The sequence below is a fragment of the Equus asinus genome, chromosome 27 (assembly GCF_041296235.1).
Source record: "Equus asinus isolate D_3611 breed Donkey chromosome 27, EquAss-T2T_v2, whole genome shotgun sequence".
In the NCBI taxonomy this organism is placed as follows: domain Eukaryota; kingdom Metazoa; phylum Chordata; class Mammalia; order Perissodactyla; family Equidae; genus Equus; species Equus asinus.
In genome coordinates, this window is record NC_091816.1 from 2247543 (window position 1) to 2272062 (window position 24520).

At 49.1% G+C, this 24520-nt stretch overlaps 1 protein-coding gene across 1 annotated transcript; it reads left to right on the forward strand.

Moving 5' to 3' along the window:
• The first annotated feature begins 517 nt into the window (after window positions 1-517).
• On the forward strand, window positions 518-23435 carry PLAT (plasminogen activator, tissue type). The gene is made up of 14 exons (XM_014837774.3): window positions 518-718; window positions 11509-11606; window positions 12917-12965; window positions 14350-14487; window positions 14882-14992; window positions 15361-15535; window positions 16200-16291; window positions 17350-17524; window positions 18053-18138; window positions 19470-19665; window positions 19775-19911; window positions 20084-20224; window positions 21078-21244; window positions 22531-23435. Exons 2-14 carry the CDS (start codon window positions 11532-11534, stop codon window positions 22687-22689), a joined length of 1701 nt encoding a protein of 566 aa, XP_014693260.1. The 5' UTR covers window positions 518-718; window positions 11509-11531; the 3' UTR covers window positions 22690-23435.
• The last annotated feature ends 1085 nt before the right edge of the window (window positions 23436-24520 follow it).

The following is a 24520-nucleotide window of genomic DNA, read 5'->3' on the forward strand; positions in this document are numbered from 1 at the left end:
TGAAAACGATTCTCCCTGAGGTTATAGAGCTGGGGAGGGGACGGGCAGGGGCCTGAGGAAGCAGCTTCCAGGCAGGGCACTTTCCATGGCAGGTGAGCCTCGTTCACCGCCCCACCCTCCCCCCAACGCTCCAACCCTCGGCATTTCCTCTGTCTGGAGGGCACTGGCCCACCTGTTCAGTCCTCCCAACCTCTGTGTCCAGAGGGGCAGAGTTACTGCTGGGGATCCCCGAAGGGCCCCTTGTCTGCTCAGGGCGCGTGTTTGTTTAGAATTGTAAACACTTCTTTTCACGCTAGGGGCTTAGAGCCAGCTCATCCCGAGGGTCCCCTTTAGGTCGTTGAGACTAGGATTCTAAAGGAAGATGATTCTTCAGGTCCCATCCAACTCCCGAATTCCTGTGATTTGATGACATCAGGACTGTGAATAATCAGACTGGCCTGAAGCCAGGATGGGCAGAGCTGTTTCCATCATGCACTTCCTCCCCCTCTTTATAAAAACAGGCCCGCCCCGGCTTGGCTCCTCCGTGGCCCTGTCCACTGGGCATCCTCCCGCTGCAGAGGAACCCGCCCACCCAGGGCCACCGACCCCACCCCCTGCCTTGAAATTTAAAGGAGGCCAGAGCTGTGCAGGGAGATTGGAGCTGAGGTCCTGCAAGATCCCCGGGCTGCAGAGAAAGCCTCTCCGAAGGAAGGAAGGAAGGAAGGAAGGAAGGAGCGCGGTAGGTTGAATTCTGTGCCTCTGTGTCCACACATCTCCTCTTCTCTCTCTTAAAAGTCTCCCCGGCAAACTGAGCCTGTAAAGGAATGCCTAAGTGAGGGACCGACTTTGTAATTCAGGCAAAAAGGGTAAACTGGAATCTGCGCCCAAAGGGAGATTTCTTCCTGAGTCTGCATTGAATGGGGAGAGGCTGAAGTGTTCTGGAGGGGTGGGGGTGGTGAGGGAGGAGAGAGACTAGGAGGCAGAAGAAATGTCTTGGAGAAGAAATCTCTCATGCAGAGTAAAGGGGAAAGTGAAAAGAATTATACAGAAATGCTCTCAATAGACAATGAAAGCATCTCGTGACTAACGGGCAAGAAATGAAAAAATCAGCTGCTTTCGGGACACACGGCTGTCAGGGCCGTCAGGGCCGGAGTGCCCTTGGGGGTGTCTGGCTGCCTCTCTCCCCAAATGAGCCCCTTACGGGACTGAAGCTGGGGATGGGGCAGAGAGTGACTTACCTCCAGAGCATGATCCGCTGGGTTGGAAGTACTGGGAAAGAGAAGGAGGAGAATGCTGTAGAAAGGTCTTGGACCTCCCCCCATGCCCGGCATCTTCACTGGTCAGTTTTGTCCTCTGGCTTCTTGCCCAGCGTGAGGTCCTCTTTAAGGACTTTTCAATTACAGGGGAAACTGACATCAGTGTCTTTTATTCCTAAAGCTCTCTGCAGGAGGCATAGCGGGGGGGGCTCTCTAGATTTTCACTGTTATTATCTTTGTTTTCTTATCCTCACAGTGAGGGAGGGAGGCAGGAAGGGAAGGAGGAAAACATGCTGAGCTCCCAGGTAACTATTGACAAACTCAAGCGCAAAGACGCTTATTTGGTGGCCAAGTTGGAATAATAATGGTGGTCTCCTGCAGCCGATTGATGAGAGAAAAAATTATATGTGTGTGTGGGTAGATTTGCAATCCCATGAAGAAATTCTGCAAATCCAACTGTTAAGCTGAGTTCCCTCAAAGGGACTTTCTTGCAATTCTTGCCTGTGGGCAGGAAGACTCCTCCTGCAATCTAGACACTGACTTGTCCAGAATCAATATATGACGGTCAGTGTGAGCTGCCGGGTGAGTGCTTCCTGTGAGAGCAGAGCCAGACGCTGAGCACCAGCAAGGGCGCCGTGAATATTGAAATAGAAATAGTCCCATCCCACTCATCAATTTATTCAACCTAAAATGTTCTCAGAGATGCCAGCCTCGAATCTCTGGATCTTGTCAAGAGCCAATAATAGCTACCCTCTGCCCAAATGGCTCAGTCTCTGTCCAGACTCCCCCAGCTCATCAGTTTACTTTGTGAGACCTCGTATCAGTCTCACAGTGTCTGTGCTGCATCGCAGGCCTGGGACGGTTCATGCCACCAGGGCGTAGCTGAGAAGAGCAGTGAGACTGTTAGTGTGTGCTCACTGAGGCAAGATTCCCAGACTGGACTCGCCTTTTATTTCCCCAGGGCCTAAGAGTCGATGATCAGTGCATTTCAAACTATTGTAACAAGCAGCCCAGCCACGCCTGGTGACCATAACCTTGCAAGGCTTTCAGAAATGAGTGGCCAGGCCCACAGAGCATTGGGGGAAACTTACTGTGCAGGTGAGGCCTGTTACTTTTCCGCCAACAGGAGTTCTTCTGGTCACAGGGTTTTATAGCAGCTTAAGGGGCCCTTTGGCTAGGATCATCATTTGGAAGGAGAAGTGCTGGCTTCAGGACTTCCAAAGCTTCCAGAGCGAATGCAGGTTATTTTGATCAGACAGCTGAAGTGGCAACATCGTTCATAGCAATGGATTGGACTTGGCTCCGGTCAAAATTCAAAATTCATGTGCTTATCTGAGACAAGTGTCTGCTGGTAAGGAAAATTTTGAGTTTTTAGTTGAAATGTTCACTTTCACCTGGTTATTTGGCATGGTAGTCTCAGAATAAAATTTCTATTTTCTGTGAGTGATTTTCATCTGTTCTGATAAGATGGCTAGGTTGAACAAGTGACCAGAATATTCTGTTCATCCCTTCTTTGGGTCATTTGCTTCTCATGGAGAAAAATTCTGTCCATAGTTTTCAGGCTCTACACCTCATCCTACTTAACCAGCTTATATAACCATGTGTTGGGTCTCAAATCGAACCGGATAGAAAAGTGAGGATGAGTTAGACTCACAGAAAGGTAGAGCGAGAGAATCTTAGAGATCGTCCTCCCTGGTCCAACCCCAAGTCCAGCCACGTGGTCTTCTGATACTGGCTTAGTTGTCTACTTACATATAAGGACAGCACATTTTCTTCGTGATATTTTGTACATCTTATATTCCACTATCCTGCCTGGGAAATAGACTTCCGTAGAAAGGGACAGAGGGAAGGATAAACCTCGTGATCACCTGGAAAATAAGACCTATCACAGAAGGGAAAATGAACCAGGCACACACAGGCATTTCATAAATGGTTTTTGAAGGGATGACTCAGGCAAGTCCTGATGCTGATGATGATTACCTGGGAAATGCTAACCAGTCGTTCCTCCTATAGAACTAATACAACTGAGGGTCCTTAGCGGCTGCCCAGCACCATCTGTGCCAATGGCCATGATCCAGAGGTGACTCTTGGCCAATAGGCCCAGCCGAGGTGCCCAGGATGGCTATGTGATGCTCTTGACACATAACACCAGTGGCTTGAAGAGCTTTGTTTGGGAATTGACCTGCAAGACCTGCTTCTACCTGGAGCCTCTGAAGTGACCACTTCAAGGTCAGGCTGAACCCAGACACTGGGAAACTTTTGTATTAAGAGCCTTTTCTGTTTATTATATAGTCACAAATATCCCATTAACTTACAACTAGGCATTAGGGAATCCACACTGAACTTCTCCCCAAAGGCCCCTACATCTTTAGAACTCTTGGGCTTTCCAAGCCACACTTCCTCCTGGGAATACCCTTGAAGAAGGAGCCTGCGCTCTGTGAATCATACTCCTTTGCCTGAAGAAAGTGTTTTTGCCCAAGAGTAAGCTGCTTGCTGCTGTTACCCTGGGCCCCAAATGGTGGGTCCATCTTGGGGATATGCTCTGTCAGGAACACCCCTTCATTGCCTGGCTAACTCCTACTCTTGTTTAATAAACAGCTTATATAGTATCCATTCCAGAAAGCCAAGCTTGACTGCCCCCCACCTCAACAAGAGGGAGAGAGATCCCCTTCCCCCACCTTCTGGCAGGACCGGTTCTTCCTCTGCACGCCCCCCTTCCATCCCCAGTGCTGCTCACACTGTGCTGTCATTGTCTAGTTTCTTGTCTGTCCTCTTCCCAAACTATGAGGTTTTGAAGATAGAACATATGTCTCTTTATACAACGGAACCTGTCCCTGGTGCACGGTTGGTGCTCAATAAATGTCTGATGGTGTGAATACATAGAGTGAGTGAATCATCACCTGGGAATCCAGGAAGGGAGGACATTGGACTGAGCAGGGGCTGAGGGTGGAGGTGGATGGGAGGGCATCTGACAGGCCTGGGAGGATTGCCCCCAGGGAGGTTCCCAAGCCCCTTGGTTAGAGATCTTTGCAGGAGCAGTTTGATGTCAGCTGAGTTTCTTGAAGGTAGGCGACAGGGGTCTCCACGGAGAAGCTGAACCCAGTAACCTATTACGAATAACCTAAAAGAGAGACTACCAGTCGCCTTGATCTCTGCCAGCTATTGACATTTTGGCATGTTCACAGAAAAGAGAAACTTGCTTTATTTTGCCTCATTGTAGCAAGAGGCGGTGTCTGCCCCCCCGGGCTGCAGAGAGAAAGGGAAGGTGGGTTTGTTTTTCTGGGAAGCTCCTGTTTCCTCATTTCTCCTGTGAAAGGTCTCTGGTTTTCAAACATCCTGTGGTCTGCATCAGATGGGCCTTATCAGTCATGAGGGCCTATCTTCCAGTTCGTCCCGGCAGCTAATTCCAACTTCCTTGGAGAGTCCAGAATAGCCCTGGCTTGTGTGGTGTAAATAGGCCTGGGAAAGGCAAATAAAAAAACAGATTAAAAGTAGGATGAAAGACACCACCTCATATTCAGGAAATAATGGCTCCTGTTAATACTGATCTGTGCACGTAGATGAAGGGCATGAACTTGTATGTCAGTTGTAAAGGCCTGGGTTATAGGTTACCATGAGATGTCCAGGTGATCTGGGAACTGTATGGTAATAACACTTGAACATGATGAGGACCCCATAGAGCTTGGCATCCCTTCTGCTGTGGAAGCTTCTAGTTATCGTTCCAGGGAGAAGCTGCAAACTTTTGTGCTCCCATTTCTGAAGGATGCTCATGACAGTGAGTACGGTTAACCCTACTGTGCACCAGCCATGGCATAGGGCCTTTACCTGCCTGTTTCTTCTCTATTTGCCGTAACGACTCAGCAAGGCGGAAATGATTAGCCAAGAGAAAAACCAGGAAACCATGCAGCCTGTAAGTGGGAGTGGGAGTTTGAAGCTGAGGCTCCAGAGGCCATGCTCCTTGCATTGCAACATGCTGCTCCTCTCAAGTAGCAGCTCTGAGCACATTGAAAACCTCATAATCCAGCGTCAGGACACAGTAAGGAAGAGTGGAAAGAATGTTGGGTTTTCAGTAGAAGAACTGGGGATCTGGGGTTTGAATCCTGACACCACCTTAGAAGGTGTGTCACCTTAGGGCCAAAGGCCCTTAGACTTCTATGAAGTTCAATTCTCTCATCTGTAAAAACAAGATAGTAATATCGCCTTAAATGATTCTGTGCATTCCTGGTAAGCAGTAAGTACTCAAATACCTGTTGAGTAAGTGGCATTAATCCACACACATTTCTCAGAAATATGCTATCATGTCTCTTCCACGTGAGCCCAGTAAAATGTGGACAAATTCATGTAATAATACAATGAAAGCTTCCGACCATTTTTTCCTGATTCAAGTGTGTTGAGATCTCCAGGTAGACTGAAGAATTATCGCGTATTGAATTACCTCATAGTGATGTTTACTCCAGGGAGTGGAAGGAACGAGAGGAACTAGCCTCATTCTTAACAAGACGCTTGTAGATTAACATTAGATTACAGGGTTTTGGGATTCAGACTTGGGGCTTAACATTTTGTTGTACTGACTAAAGGGCTTAGCTTTTGCCAGCTGAAGCTTGTTTTTTCTTCACAAGGATGTAAGTTTATTAGGAAAGAATTTCATTTGTTTTTATCGCAGGAGGAGGCAGGATGATGATAGGATGCAGGATGGACTTCTGTTTTCCTAGACCCATAACCCACACTGCCCTAGTTCCTCCGAATAACCAGGATTACCTGGCAGAGGGTGGAGAGTTGAGGAGATGACACTGCTCAGTATAGATCTTCCTGAGTAGCCAGGTTCATGTCATATAACTTAGGTGCAGCTCAGATGCCTCTATTTTGCAGGTGCTTTGGGGAGCATTCTGCCCTGAGTAATTGAGTGGAGTTGGGGCTGGGGGGTGGGGGGAGTGGGAGGTGCGTTGCCAGGAGAGGATTCTAGTCACTTAATTGGAATTGATCAAATTAGATAAGAAACAGACTCTGCCTCTCCTGTCCCTTCGTTATAAAGAGATCTGTTCAAGAAGAGAGAAAATGAGGTTTGGCATATAGAAAATCACCTTTTTGAGAAGTTAAAAATTGCTTATATGATGGCAGGTTTTTTTTTTTTAAAGATTGGCACCTGAGCTAACAACTGTTGCCAATCTTCTTTTTTTTCTTTCTGCTTTATTTCCCCAAATCCCCCCCACCCCCACCCCCCATACATAATTGCATATCTTAGCTGCAGGTTCTTCTGGTTGTGTATGGCAGTTTTTGAAAATGGTTTTTATTCTGAGAGCAGGGCCTCCATAAAAAGCAGGACCTGCCTAAATGGGGCCAGAGCTGCCAGGCTAACGGCTCCTGTCCTGAGCTCTGCCTCTGGCCCATGAAAAGGGGAGCTTTTCTGGGAGCTCATCACCCTTTCCAAGGCATGGTTCTTCCTCCCATCTCACCTCATCTCTTGTCCTGACCCTAGTGACATGCCTTTGCCATTCCAATGAGTTCTGACCGTTTCTTTTCTAATTTGTTGGCATCCATTCTGGGCCATGGTGGTTGGGGGTAGAGGGAGGGTGGTTGTTTTAAAGCCATGAGTCATTTTAGGGTATTTGTATTCCTGGAGCCTGACTCTTTCTTACTTAGATTTCCACAGCAGCTTTGCAAAGCAAGAGTAACCCAAGAATCTCCTTTACCAAAGACTCAGGTAGCAGACCTTGCACACTGTGTAAAAGTTGATAATAGTATCAATTTACTTTTGTTTTTCCCTTGAATTTCCATCCTCCTCCAGCTTGCTCATGTTTCTGACTTTTTTTGCTGGCAAGAGTGGAAACTACAAGCCCTTGAGTTCTGTAGCGTCTGGGGCGATTGCACCGTATGTAGCTAGACTCACAGAACTTGATTGATTGATTGATTGACTGCATTTGTACAGTTTTGTTATTGCAAATCACTTTACAGCACGTGGGGAAGTATTTACATAAAAGTGCCTCTACCCGCTCACTAGGGTTTCACAGTTTACACAGCACGTGTGCATTCACTGCGTATCATTTGTTCTCACAACAATGAAAATCACAGAATGGTACCCTGGAGGAAAGCTTGAGAGTCCAGCCCGCTTGATTTTGCATCCCTGGGAGCAGATTTTACATCTCAAAATATGGAAGGGCTGCGCGTTAATTGTTGTGCAGCCATTTTAATCTGTGAGCGAGTGTGTCAGTCCCTTTCCTGAAAGCAGGTTTTTCTGGGGAAGATGGAGAGGGCAGGAGAGTGGAGGGAAAGGTCATGCAAAGGGAAGTGGAAAGACACTGAGGACAACACTTCATCTCCTGTCCCAGGTCTGTCCTTGAGCTGTCCTGCTGCCATTCCAACAGCTTCACCCAGTCTGCGCGCAAACATTTGTTAACTTTTGCCCGTCAGTCAGCATCCCCCGTGTTACCACTGCAGAAGTGAACGCTGAGTTTCTGGCTGGTGTGATCATTGATTTCTTGGCCACAATGGCACACATCCTTGGCTCTAGAGTAATCCCCTCCCTGGTTACCAGACTATTGTTCCATTCTTTTTCCCTAGAGCAGACATCATCCACGGTTGTTCAGAGGGCCAGTGAACTGAGCCACTCTGTTGCTGCAGCCAGCAGGACCCAACACGGTTTCCAGGCAGCAAGGTCAGAGATGCTCTGGAAGCCCAGGAGGCTGCCGAATGCAGACCTGCAGGCTGGGTCCCGCACAAGGACGCCTGACGTCCTTGAAATCCAGGCCACGCTTTATTTGCCAAGCCATGTGCGCTATTTTTTCTAATTTGCACCGATTCTTTGTCAACTTGCCAGACTTTGTGTCTGTTGAACTCCACCCACCAGAGAGGGTGCCTTTTGCAAATCTGCAAAAATCAACTTTGTGTGCTAGGGTTGGCCTGCCAGGGCTGGAGCCTTGACACCTTGGGGACCTCAGGCCTCTTGGCCATTCCACTGCTGCTCTCACACACTGATGCTCTCAGGGATTCAGGGACTCCAGTCTAACTAAAGTGAGACAGCCTCATGGATTTCTTTTTCCTTCCCTCTCTTCCTTCCTTGCTCCCTTTCTTCGTTCCTTCTTTCCTTCCTTCCTCTTGCTTCCTTGTTTTTTTAGTTCTTTGATTCTGGGAAACCATTAAACACAGCAAAAGGAAGAGAACATAGAAAAAAAATTACAAGTCTCTGTATTTATAAAATGAGCGTCCAAAGGATTTCTTACACTTATTCTTCAAATCTCACGTCCCACCCTGGCCCCATTATGAGCACCTGGTGCTTCTCCCTTGGGTGGGAGCCTGTGGTCCACGAGGTGGAAGTCTGTCCGGCGTGGCCCCCCGGATTCCTGGCATTCACTCTGCTCTTTGTCCAGGCGCTGCCCCCAGCCCTCCACACCCACCTCTCTAACAAAGGCAAAACAAGGACACATCTTCCCTCCCTCTCCTTTCTCCCTTGTCTTCACTCTGCTGGCGGTGACTCATTTCTTTGTCATCCTCTCACCCGTTGGGCCTGTCCGGCTGCTCTCATTGCCTCTGTGCAGCGGGGAGGGAGCCGGCGCCTTGTGTGAGAGACTCTCCGGCAGTGGCTCAGCTCAAGCCCCAGGAGGGCCAGCAGAGGTGGAGGAGGACAAGGACTGATAGAGGCGAGACCGTCTCACTGTCCCGGGAGGAGACAAAGCCATGCCCCTTTCCCCCAGTGCTGATTCCCTAGTGGCAAAGGGTTTAACACGATGCAGCTGCTGGAGACTTTACACACGTCCCCAAGGCTCACTCCTCCCCAGCTGTCCAGGGAATGCAAATGTGTTAATACTTCACTTCTCACTTTGCAATTTTCCACTATCTAGAATTGTGTTCCATTTAGGCGGACCTGGAGTTCTTGATATAAAACAGCACCTTGGCGGGCATCCAGAGAAAAGCCAAAAGCATCCCCTGGGCCTGGGGGAGCGAGTGTGTGGAAAGGGCCGGCCGCTTACTTCCTCGCCTGGCTGCTGCTTCATTCACTCACTCCTTCATTGTCTTATGCAGAATTTCTTCATAAAGTCCTCAGAGTTTAGAGCTCCTCCCAGCCTCAAGGCCTGAGATAACAAAGGGTGGGACAATCTATAAATACAGGAAAAAGGATTAACGTCAGAAAGAAACACATTTAAGAAGATCTATTTTCAAAGGTTATAAGTAATGGGATAAAATTAAGAAGGAACATTTGAGAGGGATTTTGGGAAATTTTGAGAAAGGGGAAATTTGAGGAAAGCTTAGAAAGAAAATCTGGAACAATTCCCTGTGATAGGAAGATTCCAGGCTGTGCTCCTGTGTTGGCTGGCCTCAACTTGCTACTTCTTTCTTCTGGAAGTGGTCAGGAGTGACAAGCTTCCCCCTAGGAGTGAGGAAGGGCCCCCACCCTGCCCAGGAAGGGGCTTGGGCGCACCAAATTAGAACAAAGGGCCAGATCCTGCGCTTCTTTCTCACGATGGGCCGGGCAGGCAGGGGAGGCTCCCTCACCCCGGCTCCCTTTCCCTCCCGTCACCAGCAGCCCCAGCAGAATCTGTGCAGCGTACAGTTTCCCACCCCCACCCCCTATATTTTTATCCTTGCTCTGAAGGGAGCTCGGGGCCGTGGGAGGGGAAGGGCACTTCAGCAGGGGAGTTGTTTGTGAAGAAACAGAGAAGGAGCCAGAGCCGCAGCCAGGCCAGGATGGAAGTTCTGGAAGCCTCTGAACCAGCAGGGCCCTTCAGATCCTTGGGAAGAGGGGGAGGGGTGGGACCTGAAGTTGTTGTGACTGAAGGGAAATGAGTCAAGGGAAGAAATGCCCAGATTTAATTCTCCTGAACGCAGGAGTGAGTGGGCCTGCCAGACCACAAAATAACACCCTGACCAACCAACCTACTTTGGGCTGCTGAGGGCAAGACCGCTGGAAAAAGGCACATGGAAACCAGGAATTCTGGGTCCAGGAAGATCTGAGTCTAATGGCCCAAGACCAGATGCCTCCACTCCTCGCTGCGAATCTGCACCAAGCAGAGCCTGTCTATAAAAAGGAGGCAGCCGGTCCGAGGGGGAGGGGGCAGCGGGCGCGCTGGAGTCTTTCCTTTGTTGGACGAGGTGGACTTGAAGTTGTCAGTGGAAGAGCTGGGGCAATCTGAGGTCGGCTGGTTCCGTGATGTGCCGGCAATAAGATCCCTACAGTGTCCTCAGAAAAAGTTAGACAGGGGACATTGCTGTGGCTCCATCTAGCCAACCCCAGGACAGGAATTTACTTCCAGAGAAACCAAGCCAACTCACTGTGGTCCCCGGCTGCAGCGAAGGCCAGAGATGGGCTCACCCCTCAGCCCATAGACGTCTCTGGGCAAAACCATCTTCCAGCAACCTGTGTCCATGAGTGGATGAATGGGTCAACAAAATGTGGTCTATACAGACAGTGGAATATTATTCAGCCTTAAAAAAGAAGGAAATTCTGACACACGCTACAACATGGATAAACTTTGAGGGGATTATGCTCAGTGAAATAAGCCAGTCACAAAAGGACAAATGCTGTGTGACTCCACTTCTAGGAGGTAGCTCGAGTCGTCAAACTCACAGAGACAGAAAGTAGAAGGGCGGGTGCCAGGGCTGGGGAGCTGTGGTTTGATGGGCGTGTAGTCAAAGTTTGGGAGGACGAAAGTTTGGAGATGGAGGGCAGTGATGGCTGCAGAACCGTGTGAATGTTCTTAATGCCACTGAGCTGTACACTAAAAAATGGTTAAGATGGTAAATTTTATGCTATGTGTATTTTACCATAATAAAATATACATACAGGTGCCGGCCCAGTGGCACAGCGGTTAAGTTCGCATGTTCGGCTTCGGAGGCCCAGGGTTCGCTGGTTTGGATCCTGGGTGCGGACATGGCACTACTTGGCAAGCCATGCTGTGGTAGGCGTCCCACATATAAAGTAGAGGAAGATGGGCACGGATGTTAGCTCAGGGCCAGTCTTCCTTAGCAAAAAGAGGAGGATTTAATCCTAAAAAAAAAAAAAAGGAAGATTGGCAACAGTTGTTAGCCCAGGTGCCAATCTTTAAAAAAAAAAAAAAAAGAGGAGGATTGACCACAGATATTAGCTCAAGGCTAATCTTCCTCAAAAAAAAAAAATGCATACGATAAAAAACAAATGTCTTCTAGGTCCTTGTCGTGGCATTTCCTGCTGTGGGAGCTGATGCTGGAGGCCCCACCGTGATAAAGTTGCAGGTTCTTCAACTTTCTCGTACTCTTTAATCTCTCAGGTCACACAACTAAGCTTTTTTCCTCTCTTCTCTAGAATTTAAGGGACGCTCCGAAGAAATGAAGAACAAAATGAAGAGGGAGCTGCTGTGTGTGCTGCTGCTTTGTGGAGCACTCTTCATTTTGCCCAGCCAGGTAGGCGTGCAGTCCCCCTGTGTGTGCCCTGCCCCTCAAGGCTGTGCCACTTCTAGATGCTCCTCAGTGTAACCAGGCCCCAAGGGGGGGATGGTGTCGAGTGGAGGGGCAAAGGGACAGAGGGCCAGAGCCACCAAACACACGTATCAACCCTTTTTTTTTTTTTTGAGTAAGATTAGCCCTAAGCTAACGTTTGCCACCAATCTTCCTCCTTTTGTGCTGAGGAAGACTGGCCCTGAGCTAGCATCCATGCCCATCTTCCTGTACTTTATATCTGGCATGCCTGCCACAGCATGGCTTGCCAAGTGGTGCATACGTCCACACCTGGGATCCAAACCGGCGAACCCCGGGCCACCAAAGTGGAACATGCGAACTTAACTGCTGTGCCACCGGGCCAGCCCCTCTGGGGTATTTTTAAAGAATGTGTTTGAATTAACCCATAAAGTATTTATAAAAGACAAGGCAAGTGCTGTGAGCCGTCAATGCAGGCAAGCTGCCCTCATGCTGCTTACTGTCTAGTTGGGACGGAAGCCACACAATACACATGGTCTCTGAAAATGCCCTGCAACAAAGGGTGTCATGTGAGGCCCAGGAGCAGTGCCTGAGCCGCAGGAGTTTAGGGAAGGGAGTGTCAGGATGGCTATGTGGAGGAGCCGGGCGCTACATGGAAGAGCCGGGCGCTGCATCTCCACCGTCCAATATGGAGCCACTAGCCACATGTAGCTATTTCAATTTAAAACTAATAAAATTAAAAATTCAGTTCAGTCACACCAGCCACATTAAAAGTGCTCAGTCGCAACATGTGTCTAGTGGCTACCGTATTAGCACAGATATTAAACATTTCCATCATTCAGAAAGTTCTTTTGGACATGCTAGTCCAGAAGGGGAGGAAAAATTAGACGAGAAGGGAAGAAATGGACATTCTGCCGAGGGCCAGTTACTGGAGAGGGACTCTCTGGAGAGGTGGCATCTGATCGGTGGGTTGATGGATAGTCTTCTGCTTTGGCCACCTTTATTCTTTTTTTTGTTTTAAAGATTTTATTTTTCCTTTTTCTCCCCAAGTCCCCCCGGCACATAGTTGCCTATTTTAGTCGTGAGTCCTTCTAGTTGTGGCATGTGGGATGCTGCCTCAGCATGGCCCAATGAGCGGTGCCATGTCCGTGCCCAGGATCCGAACCAGGGAAACCCTGGGCTGCTGAAGCAGAGCGCGCGAACTTAACCACTCGGCCACGGGGCTGGCCCCTGGCCACCTTTCTTCTTAAGACACCCAGCATGCGCTGATCCTTCCTCCATCCCTGGTTTCTTTGCAGGAAACGCACACGCACACGCTATTCAGAAGAGGAGCCAGATCTTACAGAGGTAAGATGAAATGGATGGCCGGAGGCCGGAGGCAGGCTCAGGGCATGGGGGCTCAGGGTGCCTCAGGCTGTCGGGGGATTTATCTTCTCCCCACGACCTGCAAACTTAAGCTGGATGAGGGTGAAATTTGCAGGGTGATTCTGCAAAGATACCTGAGTCGCCCTTCCATCACTCACTCACCATTGCCCCAGGTAGCTGAAGCCAGCGAGCTGGGTTCTGAGGACAGGAACGGAGTCAGGCTGTCAGGGAGCCCACGAGCTCAGTGGCCCAAAGTCCTGTTACAGGGATGAGAAACAGAGCCTGGGGAGATGCTGTGACTCGCCCGAGGCCGCAGTGCTGCCAGCCACAGCTGTCCTGCTCCTCTGGGGTCTTTCCCTGGGCAGTGATTCCATCCCTCTGGAGTCCGCTCGGCATCTTTGCTAACTAACATCTCTGCGCCTCTGTCTCTTTTGGTTGGTAGAGTGGGGATAACGGGCACCTCCCCTAAGTGGTGTGAGAAGACGCTCTGTATAAGACTGTCCAGAGCGACTCTAGAAATCTGAGGAACACGCCCGCTAGGATTCCAAGAGTAAAAATTCTAACAGCCGGATTGTCTTGACTCTGATTTCAAGAAGTCTAGGCCCAGCCACAGGTCCAAAACTACCACCTAGGGCCTCATCTCCTTCGTGACCCAGTGCCTTTGGGTCTGGGAGTCTTTGCAACTCCCTTTGAAACTGGAAGCTTCCCCAGCAAGTCACACCTTAACTCTGAGTGCCCTCACTGTGGGACAGCACAGCGTTTCCTACGGGGTCTCCTGGCTCCAACAGACCCTCAAAAGAAACAACAGCGTTATCTACAATGAGCACAGGTTGCTTCTTTAAATAATTAAAAGTTAAAGAGTTTTTAAGGTGGCATTCTGGTTTGCAGAGAGAGAAAGGGAAAGAATGTTAACGGAAGTACTTCCACTATTTTCATTACACCACAAGCACTAAGGGAAGCAGCACATTTTCTGCATGGACTAAAATGTCAGTTTTCTTTGTTTGGGGCCAGAAATGCATTATTTCAGTGTGGTGATACTCACGTGGATCAAAAACTCTGGTAGGCAGTTATATACATGTGTATATTTTTGATGAATCAAAATGAAAAATTAGAGTATTACTCAATAAATGTATTTTGATAGATAAATTATTTCAAAACAAGGACCCATCAGAGGACAAACAATAACAAGGATCTTTGCTGACAAAGTATTAGGCATTTGTTGTCTTCCAGCTGAGAGCAAGAAAGGACTAAAGGCTGGGTTACACCGAGAAGGAGGGAGGGCTTGTCTGAGAAGGACGGTGGGGTGGCTGGGGGGTCAGTTTCGGTGAGATGCGCCCTAAAGAGGGCAGCCTGTCTTTTGTTATAGTGACCTGCAGGGATGAAAAAACACAGATGACCTACCGGCAACACGAGTCGTGGCTGCGCCCCATGCTCAGGGGCAACCGGGTTGAATACTGCTGGTGCGACAGTGGCCGGCCGCAGTGCCACTCGGTGCCCGTCAAAGGTACGCACGACTCCAGCCCAGGCTTTGGGCTTCACCACAGTCCCATGGGCCATACCCTGTCACTCATGGTCCCCCGCTGTTCAAATCTTCACATGCAGATTCCCTCCAGTTCTGCCTGAGGTGGGGGGGGGGGGGGAAGGTGCCAGCAAAAAAGGAGCGAGGCTGTGTGACCTCAGGCAGACACCTTCAGCTGCCGAGCCTCAGTTTCCTCCTGTGAAATGAGGATAATCATAGTGCAGATTTCATGGTTTGCTGGGAGGATTTGATGAGTTAATTTTTGGAAACTGCTTAGAATAGCGCCCGACGTGTGGAGAGCGCTCTTAAAACTTTATCTCCTGTTATTCTTGGAGCTACTTGGAAAATAATTAGCGGTTTCCTTGTTTACACTGGACAGGTTGCAGCGAACCACGGTGCTTCAATGGGGGGACGTGTTGGCAGGCTCTGTATTTCTCAGATTTTGTCTGCCAGTGCCCTGAAGGATTTGTTGGGAAACGCTGTGAAATAGGTGAGTGGTGGGGGGTGGTGTGAGAGGAACTGAAACCCCAATTATCAAATCCACCCAGAAAGGAAAGGAAGTGTGTGGTGACAGGGGCACGTGTCGGGTGGACACAGGGAAGGGTCATCCAGGGGTTGGTTAGGAACCAAAGTGCCCGGCCCAGTGGGCAGAGCCTTGGGGGTGACTCTGGAGTCTGGCTCTGCCACCAGTCTGCTGGGTGACCCCAGCCCCCGCACTGACCTCTGGCGCTCCAGTCGTTTCAGCAGCCAGCTGCTCATTGGTTTGGGGTGATGACAGAGTGGATGGGAAACCCCTTTGAAAAACTAAATGAAAGGGGGATTCATATGTGAGGTGTCATGTGTCTTGCTTTCAATCAGATGCCAGTGCCACATGCTACGAGGACCAGGGTGTCACCTATAGGGGCACGTGGAGCACAGCAGAGAGTGGGTCCGAGTGTGTCAACTGGAACAGCAGTGTACTGGCCCTGAAGCCCTACAATGGGCGGAGACCAGATGCCATCAGGCTGGGCCTCGGGAACCACAATTACTGCAGGTGAGAGGGCCATCTCCTGACTGCTGAGGTTTTTCTCATGAGAAGCTGTTACAGTGGGGAAAAGACCTGTATCAGATCTGTCAGGGATCTCCAGAGAAAGAGAAACAAGAGGATATATGTACACACATAGCGGTTTATTTTAGGAATTAGCTCATATGATTGTGGGGGCTACAGGGAGCCCAGCAAGCTGGAAACTCAGACAAGAGTTGATGTTGCAGTCTCAAGGCAGAACATCTTCTCAGCTTCTGCTCTGAAGGCCATTTACTGATTGCACGAGGCCCACCCACGTTATCAAGGACAGTCTCCTTTACTAACGTGGACTAATTGTAGATGTTAGCTACATCTGCACAGTCCCTTCACAACAACACCCAGGCTGGTATCTGATTAAATAACTGGGCGCTATAGCCTAGCCAAGTTAACACATAAAACTAACCATCACAGTCCACCCCTTGTCCCCTTGGCACCCATACACATCTCCTTAAACCCTACTTCATCTCCAGATGAAGACAATAACTGGGTCCCACTGCCACCGAATGTGGTACAAGTATCCTGGGTACAACCCAGGGTGCACTAACTCGCCCCAGAAGAGGATGCAAAGGCCTTGGGGCTGAGAGGGAGTCTTCGCTTTTAACCTCCCCTGGCCCACCCTGCCTGACTTTTCCAGAAACCCAGACCAAGACTCGAAGCCCTGGTGCTACGTCTTCAAGGCGGGGAAGTACAGCTCCGAGCCGTGCAGCACACCCAGCTGCTCCAAGGGTGAGTGCGGCCTTCCCACCCTCCCCTGTGGGGATGGGGCGAAGAGGCGGGAGGACGGGGCTGACAGTCTTTCTACGGCTGTGGAGACGAAGGAGCAGGCTGGTAGCTCGTCATTTTGGTTCCGGAAGGAAGAAAGTCAGGAGATTCAGGTCCTCTCCCGGGCTTGGCCTCTAACTGGCTTGAGCTAACCTCTTTACCCCTGAGCCTCAGTTTCCTCACCTACAGAGGAGAAGATGGGGCTGCATCCGTGCTTTCCAGTCCTTCTGAAGATGGATGGAGATTCTCCCTTTGTGACTGATGGGCCTATGTCTCAATCTCTCTCTCCCTTTAAAGACTTTTAATGTGAGAAAATTTCCCAGATTTAAAAAATTCTAAGTTACAAAAAAGTACTACGAGGGGCCAGCCTGGTTGCGTAGTGGTGAAGTTTGCGCAGTCCACTTCGGCAGCCCAGGATTGGCAGGTTCGAATCCTGGGAGTGGGCCTACACACCATTCATCAAGCCAGGCTGTGGCAGCACCCCACACAGAAAGACTAGAGGGACCTACAACTGGGATATACAACTATGTACTGGGACTTTGGGGAGGAAAAAAAGTGCTATGAATTCAGTGGTGCTTTCAAAATAGTTGTTATTTATTACAATAGTGTGAAAAACATGTTTTAAAGTTCTAAGTATACATGTACAAAAATACCGTGCAATCGACCTCCAGGTAATGCTGATCTATCTGTGAATTTGAGGACTGTTTACAGTCGCTCTAAAGCATCCTCCCCATCCCCCAGGATCCGGTCCAGGTTAGGACTCCCCCGTCTAGATGATCTTAGAGATCCATCCAGTTGACGGAAGTTGGCGCTCCAGATGAAAGCCATTTGCCATGCCCATATAAAAGCACTTGAAGAGGGAAAGGGGAGGTTAGGATGGGACCACACCCTTCTCCCAGGTGGACTGGCTGCCTTCGACTTCTCAGGCCAGCAGCTCCACTTCAGGCCCTGCTGCAAACCTCAACTTGCCTACTTTAGCATTTAATCAGTTCTGTTTCAGTTTGAGATTTCTTTTGTTCCAGAAAAAAATGGGGACTGCTACACTGGAAGAGGATTGGCATACCGCGGCACCCACAGCCTCACCACGTCTGGTTCCTCCTGCCTCCAGTGGAATTCCATGACCCTGATAGGCAAGGTTTATACAGCGTGGATGACCAACGCCCAGGCACTGGGCCTGGGCAAGCACAATTACTGCCGGTACGGAGCACAGGGTCTCTAAGAGGTTCATGTCTGGGAAGAAGGCAGGATTAGGGCGTGGGGTGGGAGAAGAATTGATGCCTAAAGTTATATGTAGGACCCACTGGGTTGGAAAGAATCGTGGATATCATCCAGTCCAACTTTGCATTTGCTAGAATAACACCTATTATGAAAAGCAAAGTCCACCAGTTTTTCAACCCAAATCCCAAGTTAGAGGTGCTGTCCCATGGCCACTTAGTCCTCGTCTGCTCCACTCTCACGTGGCATTTTTATTCCAACAAATCCTAAGAGTTTCCTCACATCACAGCTCAGAGTTCCTCCCAACATGCCCGTGAGATGAGAATGTTATGTTGCTCATAGAAAAGCGAAGTTGAAGTTGTTTTCCGATGGTGAGGTCTGTGCAGAGCCAAGTCGAGGACTCAGGGTCCTCCCGCCCTGCTCAGTGTATTTGCCTTTAGTTCGCTGAGCCTCCTTCCGCTCTTACATGGCTCGTGATGTGATTGAAAACCTTAAACTCCTTTCATCTAGGAATCCAGATGGGGATGCCAAGCCTTGGTGCCATGTGCTGAAGGACCGCAAGCTGACGTGGGAATACTGTGACGTACCCCAGTGCTGTAAGGGCTGGCCCTTGGCCACCTCTCTTTACCTAGCCTCACTTCTTGACCATTTCCTCTGCCACTTCCTGTGTCTTCACAGCTGTCTGCTTCAGATTGTGTTGCTGCCAGATTTTCAGGAAGGCCAGGCCTTGGTGGGGAGGGGGCTTCAATTACTGAATGGATGGGATGACAACACTTTTGGGCAGGTATCCACCTCCCATCCCATGCACGAGGGTGTTGGGGAGGGGAAAAAAGAAAGACGAGAACACACCGAGTTCCCTTACAGTTCAGTAGGCTGTAAACTTTTCTCTCTAGCTGACTTTATTAATGATGGTGATGACAGTAGTGGTGACTATGAGGAGGAGGGTAGTTCAAATGTGTGGCTCCCTAGATAACAAAGGGCTCTCCCAGCCTCCCCCAGCAGTGTGGCGAGAGGTCATCTCCCTCTCTCCAGTTTACCGACTAGGAAACGATCTCTCAGAAGTCACGGGTCCTGCCCAAGCTTGCTGAGCTCTGAGAGGTAGAGGTGGGAGCCCCACATCCTCTCACTCTAAGACTTGTACTTCTGTGAACTCCCCCACTTTTCTCACAGAACCCTGTTAACACAGGGGAACTGGGTTAGTGACGGGGGTGGGAGACAGAGAGAAAATTCCAGTTGGCACATTTGCTAAAAAAATAAAACTTTAGTTTGGAAATTATCTGAGAATAGATTATTATTACTCAGTTCCTGTGAACACACAGATCAGCCAGAATGTTCCTCTGGCTGGAACAGAGTCTAACTGAGCAGGTGAGACACAAGCTACCAGCTAACTCACAGCCCAGGTCCTCAGAGAGCCACATCAGAAGCTCGCTCAAGAGCCCAGTGGGCTGGGACTGTTAGGCAAGCTTCATGAGGAAGTAGACTTCAGCCGGGCCTTGAAGGCTGGGAAGGAAGGAGAGGTGGAAAAGAAATGGGGTAGACATTCCCCGGGATGAGGTTGCAATGCTTCATTATTTCTTAAGCCAGGAGGCAGCTGCGGGAAAAAACTAGAGGTAATGAAGCATAGCAGATCCCCAGTTTGGGAGTTAGAGAGATCTAGACTAATCCAGGTGCCATGGTGACCTCGGGCAGGAATTTCACAGCCTCTCTGAAGTCCAGCACTGTGACGGTTAAAGATAATGTGGATACAGTGGTTGGCACACACTGTGTACTCAACAAAGGAAAGCTGTGGTTTTCATGACCATGGGACTGAGAAGTGCAATAGCCTGCAGAAACTTGGGGTTTCAAGAGAAGAAGCCCAGATGGCGCTCAAGGACTTCACCTCAGGCCCACAGGTCTCATCTCCCTTCTCTGTCTTTTCTTCCCCCAGCCACCTGTGGCCTGAGACAGTATACGCAGCCTCAGTTTCGCATTAAAGGAGGACTCTACGCGGACATTGCCTCTCATCCGTGGCAGGCCGCCATCTTTGCCAAGAACAGGAAGACACCAGGAGAGAGGTTTTTGTGTGGGGGAATACTGATCAGTTCTTGCTGGCTCCTGTCTGCTGCCCACTGCTTCCAGGAGAGGTAGGGACCTAGAAAACCCTGGAAGTTGTCCTACTGCAAGGCCTTGAAACCAGGCCATTGGAGGAAACCTCACAGCAGGAAGAGCATGCTAAGTCCATTTCTCCACTAGGTTTCCTCCCCATCACCTTAAGGTGGTCTTGGGCAGAACATACCGATTGGTCCCTGGAGAGGAGGAGCAGAAGTTTGAAGTAGAAAAGTACATCGTCCATCAGGAATTTGATGATGACACTTACGACAATGACATTGGTAAGTTGTCATTATTCTCCCTGCTCCAGTTCAAACTCTAGATCGCACAACACTCACCCACACGAGTGCAGCTCCTCCTTCCAAACCCTCGCCCTCTCCTTCATCGTCCTGCCCTGAGATCCGAAGCAGCCCTTCACACTGGGCTTTTTCCCTCCCTCCCTCCCCTTCCCAGCACTGCTGCAGCTGAAGTCGGATTCCATGCAGTGTGCCCAGGAGAGCGACACTGTCCGCACCGTCTGCCTCCCTGAAGCCGACCTGCAGCTGCCCGACTGGACGGAATGTGAGCTGTCTGGCTACGGCAAGCACGAGGCGAGTAAGTGGAAGGCAGTTTCAGCCCGTCCTGACAGTGCAGGACAGCAGGGGTGCAGTTGCTGACCAGACAGCAAGACGTGGTCTCGAGAGTGGTTCTAGCCCGTCCAGACCCTGTTGCTGTGTAACTGTAGGCATCGTCCGCCCTCCCTGCCTCACAGGGTCACTGTGCAGGTCAAGGAGGGTCTCAGTAGTACAAGTGCTTTGAAGAGCTTGAGATTTCAAGAAGGTTCTGATAAGAAGTGGAGTATGGTAATTAAGGGTGTGGGTTCTTGGACTCTGTAGCCGTGAAGACCTGTGTTCAAATGCTAGCTCTGCACCTTGCCAGCAGTGTGACCCTGGACATGGCTTTTTACACTGCTCCAAGCCCCAGTTCTCACTGGTAAGAGAGGGATCGAACCAGCCACCTCATTAGATTATGAGGGTTAAATGAGATTAAACCAGTGGTTCTCAACTGGGGTGATTTTGCCCCCAGAACACTTTTGGCAATGTCTGGAGGCATTTTTGATTGTTAAAACTCAGGAAGGAGGTTTATACTGGCATTAAAGAGAAGCCAAGGGTGTTGTCAAACATCCACAATGCACAGGACAGCCCCTCCGCGCACCCCGCCCCCCAAGAATTATCTGGTCTAAAATGTCAATAGTGCTGCTATTGAGAAACTCTGGGTTGAATCGATAAAATTGCTGGTTTTGTAAGTCAAAACAATAAAATATTTGCAATTCCATAGGATTCAACCTAATATGTGTAGAAGCTTGATAAATGTGAGCCGTTATTGGAGAATTTGGCGTTCTCCTTCCAGAACATTTACAAAGAACTTTCCCTAAGGCCATCAAGTCACCTTCCCTCCTCTGTTTCAGCCTCTCCTTTCTATTCTGAGCGGCTGAAGGAGGCGCACGTCAGACTGTACCCGGCCAGCCGCTGCACGTCGCAGTACTTGTCTAACAGGACCATCACGGACAACATGCTGTGTGCTGGGGACACACGGACTGGAGGGAACCAGGCGAACCTGCATGACGCCTGCCAGGTAAACACGAGCACCTCTCCATCCTGAGTCCTCCGGAGACTGAGAACAAGTTAGAGCCAGAATGGAGGGTTCCATCTCAGTGAGGCGCTGGGAATTCTAGACGAGGGCCTCAGAGAATAAAGCAATTGGAGAAAGATCAAAGTTACCCAAAGTTAAGAAATCTAAACTGCAGGAAATTTCCCCAGTGTCTACACAGGAAACTCCACCTGTTCAAGATTTCCTGTAAGCCCAGGCAATTAATTGACTATTGAAGTGATGGATAAATCAACACGAATTAAGAAATTCTTGACTTGTGTCGGTGCTGGTGAATTGGAGTCCGCTTTGTAGAAGGGGAGGAGGACCAGCAATTTACTGGGAAGCAGGAGAGGGGGGATTTGTGAGAAATAAGTTTCAAAAATGCACATTCCGCCCCAAGACCCTGGGAAAGCAAACCATTTTAGGCTGTGTTGGCATCCTTCTCAGAGTTATCTGATAAGTATCTAAGTATCCTTATCAGTCCTTCTGTTTCATGATAGCAAGACAATGCTATCCAATCTGCAGTAGGAGGACCTAAATACAGCCCAGGCCTGTTGACGAGACATTTTCGTGCCTATGTGTGCCAGCCTCTCCACTGAGGGGCTGGGGCGAGGGGCCTTATGGAAGAAGGAAGGCCAGGATCTTGCCTGAAGACTTTGTGGACTGTCTTCTGGAAGGTGATCCTACCAGCATTTCCTCCCTGGGTTCCTTGACAACCTTTGGCCTCTTTTGAATCGTTTCTTCAGAAACCTCAGCTGTACCACCCAGCTCAACAGTCATAAAAACGTTGTTTGCAAAGTGGAACCATGATGTAGCTGCAAGTTTTAAGTTAAAACAAAAACAAAAAATTGTTTTGACTCAGTCAGACAATAACAGCCAACAATCACCAAGAGTTTTACTAAGCGTCATACATCGCTCTCCCATCATTTCAAGCTTTCTCCCAACTAATTCCCAACAGCATCTCATAAGGTAGATAGTCTTGTCTCTATTTTACAGATAAGAATATCAAAGCACAGTTAGCCTAAGGTCACACAGCTACCAAGTGGGGGATTAAAACCAGGGTTGAGCCCTGAAATGTCTAAGCAGGTATCTCAGTTTCACTTTACAATGTAGATAGAATCTAATTCTCTCAAGGATCAAGATCATTGAGAGCAAATTTTCCCTCTCTGAAGCAAGCACTTTGAAGAATACAGTATTAACGCTGCAATGATTAACTCTGACCCTCCCCCCGAGTCTGCATTTTTGGCAAACTAACCGGTTCTCTTTTGCAGGGTGACTCAGGAGGCCCCTTGGTGTGTATGCAGGACAACCACATGACTTTGGTTGGAATCATCAGTTGGGGCCTTGGCTGTGGGAGGAAAGATGTTCCGGGTGTATACACCAAGGTCACTAATTACCTAGCCTGGATTCAAGACAACATGCGGCCATGACCAAGAACAGCCCATTCCCTGAAATCACAGGAGACCCTACTTCTTCCACTTCAGAAAGCACCCCACGGCGGTGCTTCCTTACCCAGATTTCTCCATGAGCCATCACACAGGACAAGTGAGGGGAGAACTGGCAGAAGAGAAAGGATATATTTTCATGGGTACTTCCCCATTTGGAAGTTTTCAGGGATTCAGGTCTGATGTCAGAATGTATTCTGTCAGACCAGAAGACAGATCAAGGCCAGCCCCTCCTGGATACCACCATCTAGGGCAGAAGAGAGGTAGACAAGCCCAGCCTCCAATCTGTCAACGTGAGCAGCTTTGAAATGGGACCACAAAGATGCAAGTGTGTCTTAATAGGAACAAGTGACCTGGTCCTTCGGGGAAGAAGGATTGCATTAGAAATAGAATGTCTGTTTATAGGCGCAAGGAAGCCCAACGGGGGCCTCCTAAGAAGGGATGGGCTGGCTGGCCAGACCGTGTTCCTTAAAGCCATCCTTGCAATCGTTTGGCTTTCCCCTTTCTCCACCTTACAGCTCTTGGAAAGGAATCCTTTGTGTACAGTATAAATCTTTTCTCTTTACAGACTTTATAACAGAACAGGAGACTTGTATCATTTTCCTAACTGATAAACTAGGCTTTAGCATATTTATATCAATCCATCTTAGTTTTTATTTTTTGTTGCCACAATCCTGTATTATACTGTACTGAAATAATAAACTCAGATGTATTTTTCACACATTTCCCAACCCGGAGTGGAACAGTTGTGTTACGTATGTAGTATCCCACAGCTTGTTTGTTCACGTTTCTCATGTTCGCAGTTTTAAATCCTTTGAAATGTTTCCTTTTGTTCACTCACCATACATGGAACACTTGCTGCATACAAGGCAATGTGGTAGGTGCTCTGGACAGTAAACAAGGGGAAGGAAGGAGGTCGTGGTTTGACAGGAACATAAGGTATGAGAGAAATAACAAGGTAGAATGGAGATGGACTACAAAATGGCAAGAGAAACTCTTACTGGCATTCACTTGCAGGAGGGATTAGGGACTCAACAAAAAAATAGGATTAGGCAGGGCTTTCAAAAACGGGGCGAGATTGGGACTGGTGGAGAGGCGTGGGAAAGGCATTCTGGAGACAAGGAATATCACGGCATGAAAATATGAAGGTCCGGAGAGCAAAAAAGGCAGCGGGAGCATGGGAAGGAATTGAGCAGTACAATTCACCTGCAGTGAAGCTCCTGAAGAACATAGGGAGCAATTGAGATTACGGGGACTTGGAATGCCAGACTGAGTTTGGACTTAATTCTGTAGGCAACTGGGAGCCAGTGAGGATTGTGCTTACAGGAAGTGATGAACTGAGCATGTCTTAGGGAAAGTAACCAAGGGATGGTGGGAGAGCAGATTAGGTAAGGAGACTGCCTGGCAGAACCACAGTAGTACAAAGGAGAAAGGAGGGGTGAGAGCCGCCTCGGCATGCCCTTGCTAACATAGCAACACCCCAATGCTTGGTTCCGACTAGAAGCTAGTATTTGGGCCATTTTTTCCCCATTCTATTTTGCTTTCCTATTCATCTGAAAGAATTAACTCCCAGACCAGTCCATACAAGTATGTTACTTAAGTAATGCTGCTTTCTGCTTCCCTTAGACTACTTTCTTAACTACTCCTGAGATGCAGCCCATATTCCTGGCTGCCGCCTGACAGTTTTATCATCACTGACAGCCCAGACCCAAGAACAGATCTGATGATGCAATGCTTACTGTTGAGTATGTGCTGATGGTTTCTAGGAGAGGAGAAGAGGTGGTCGTAGTTGGCACTCGAGAGAGAGAGAGAGAGA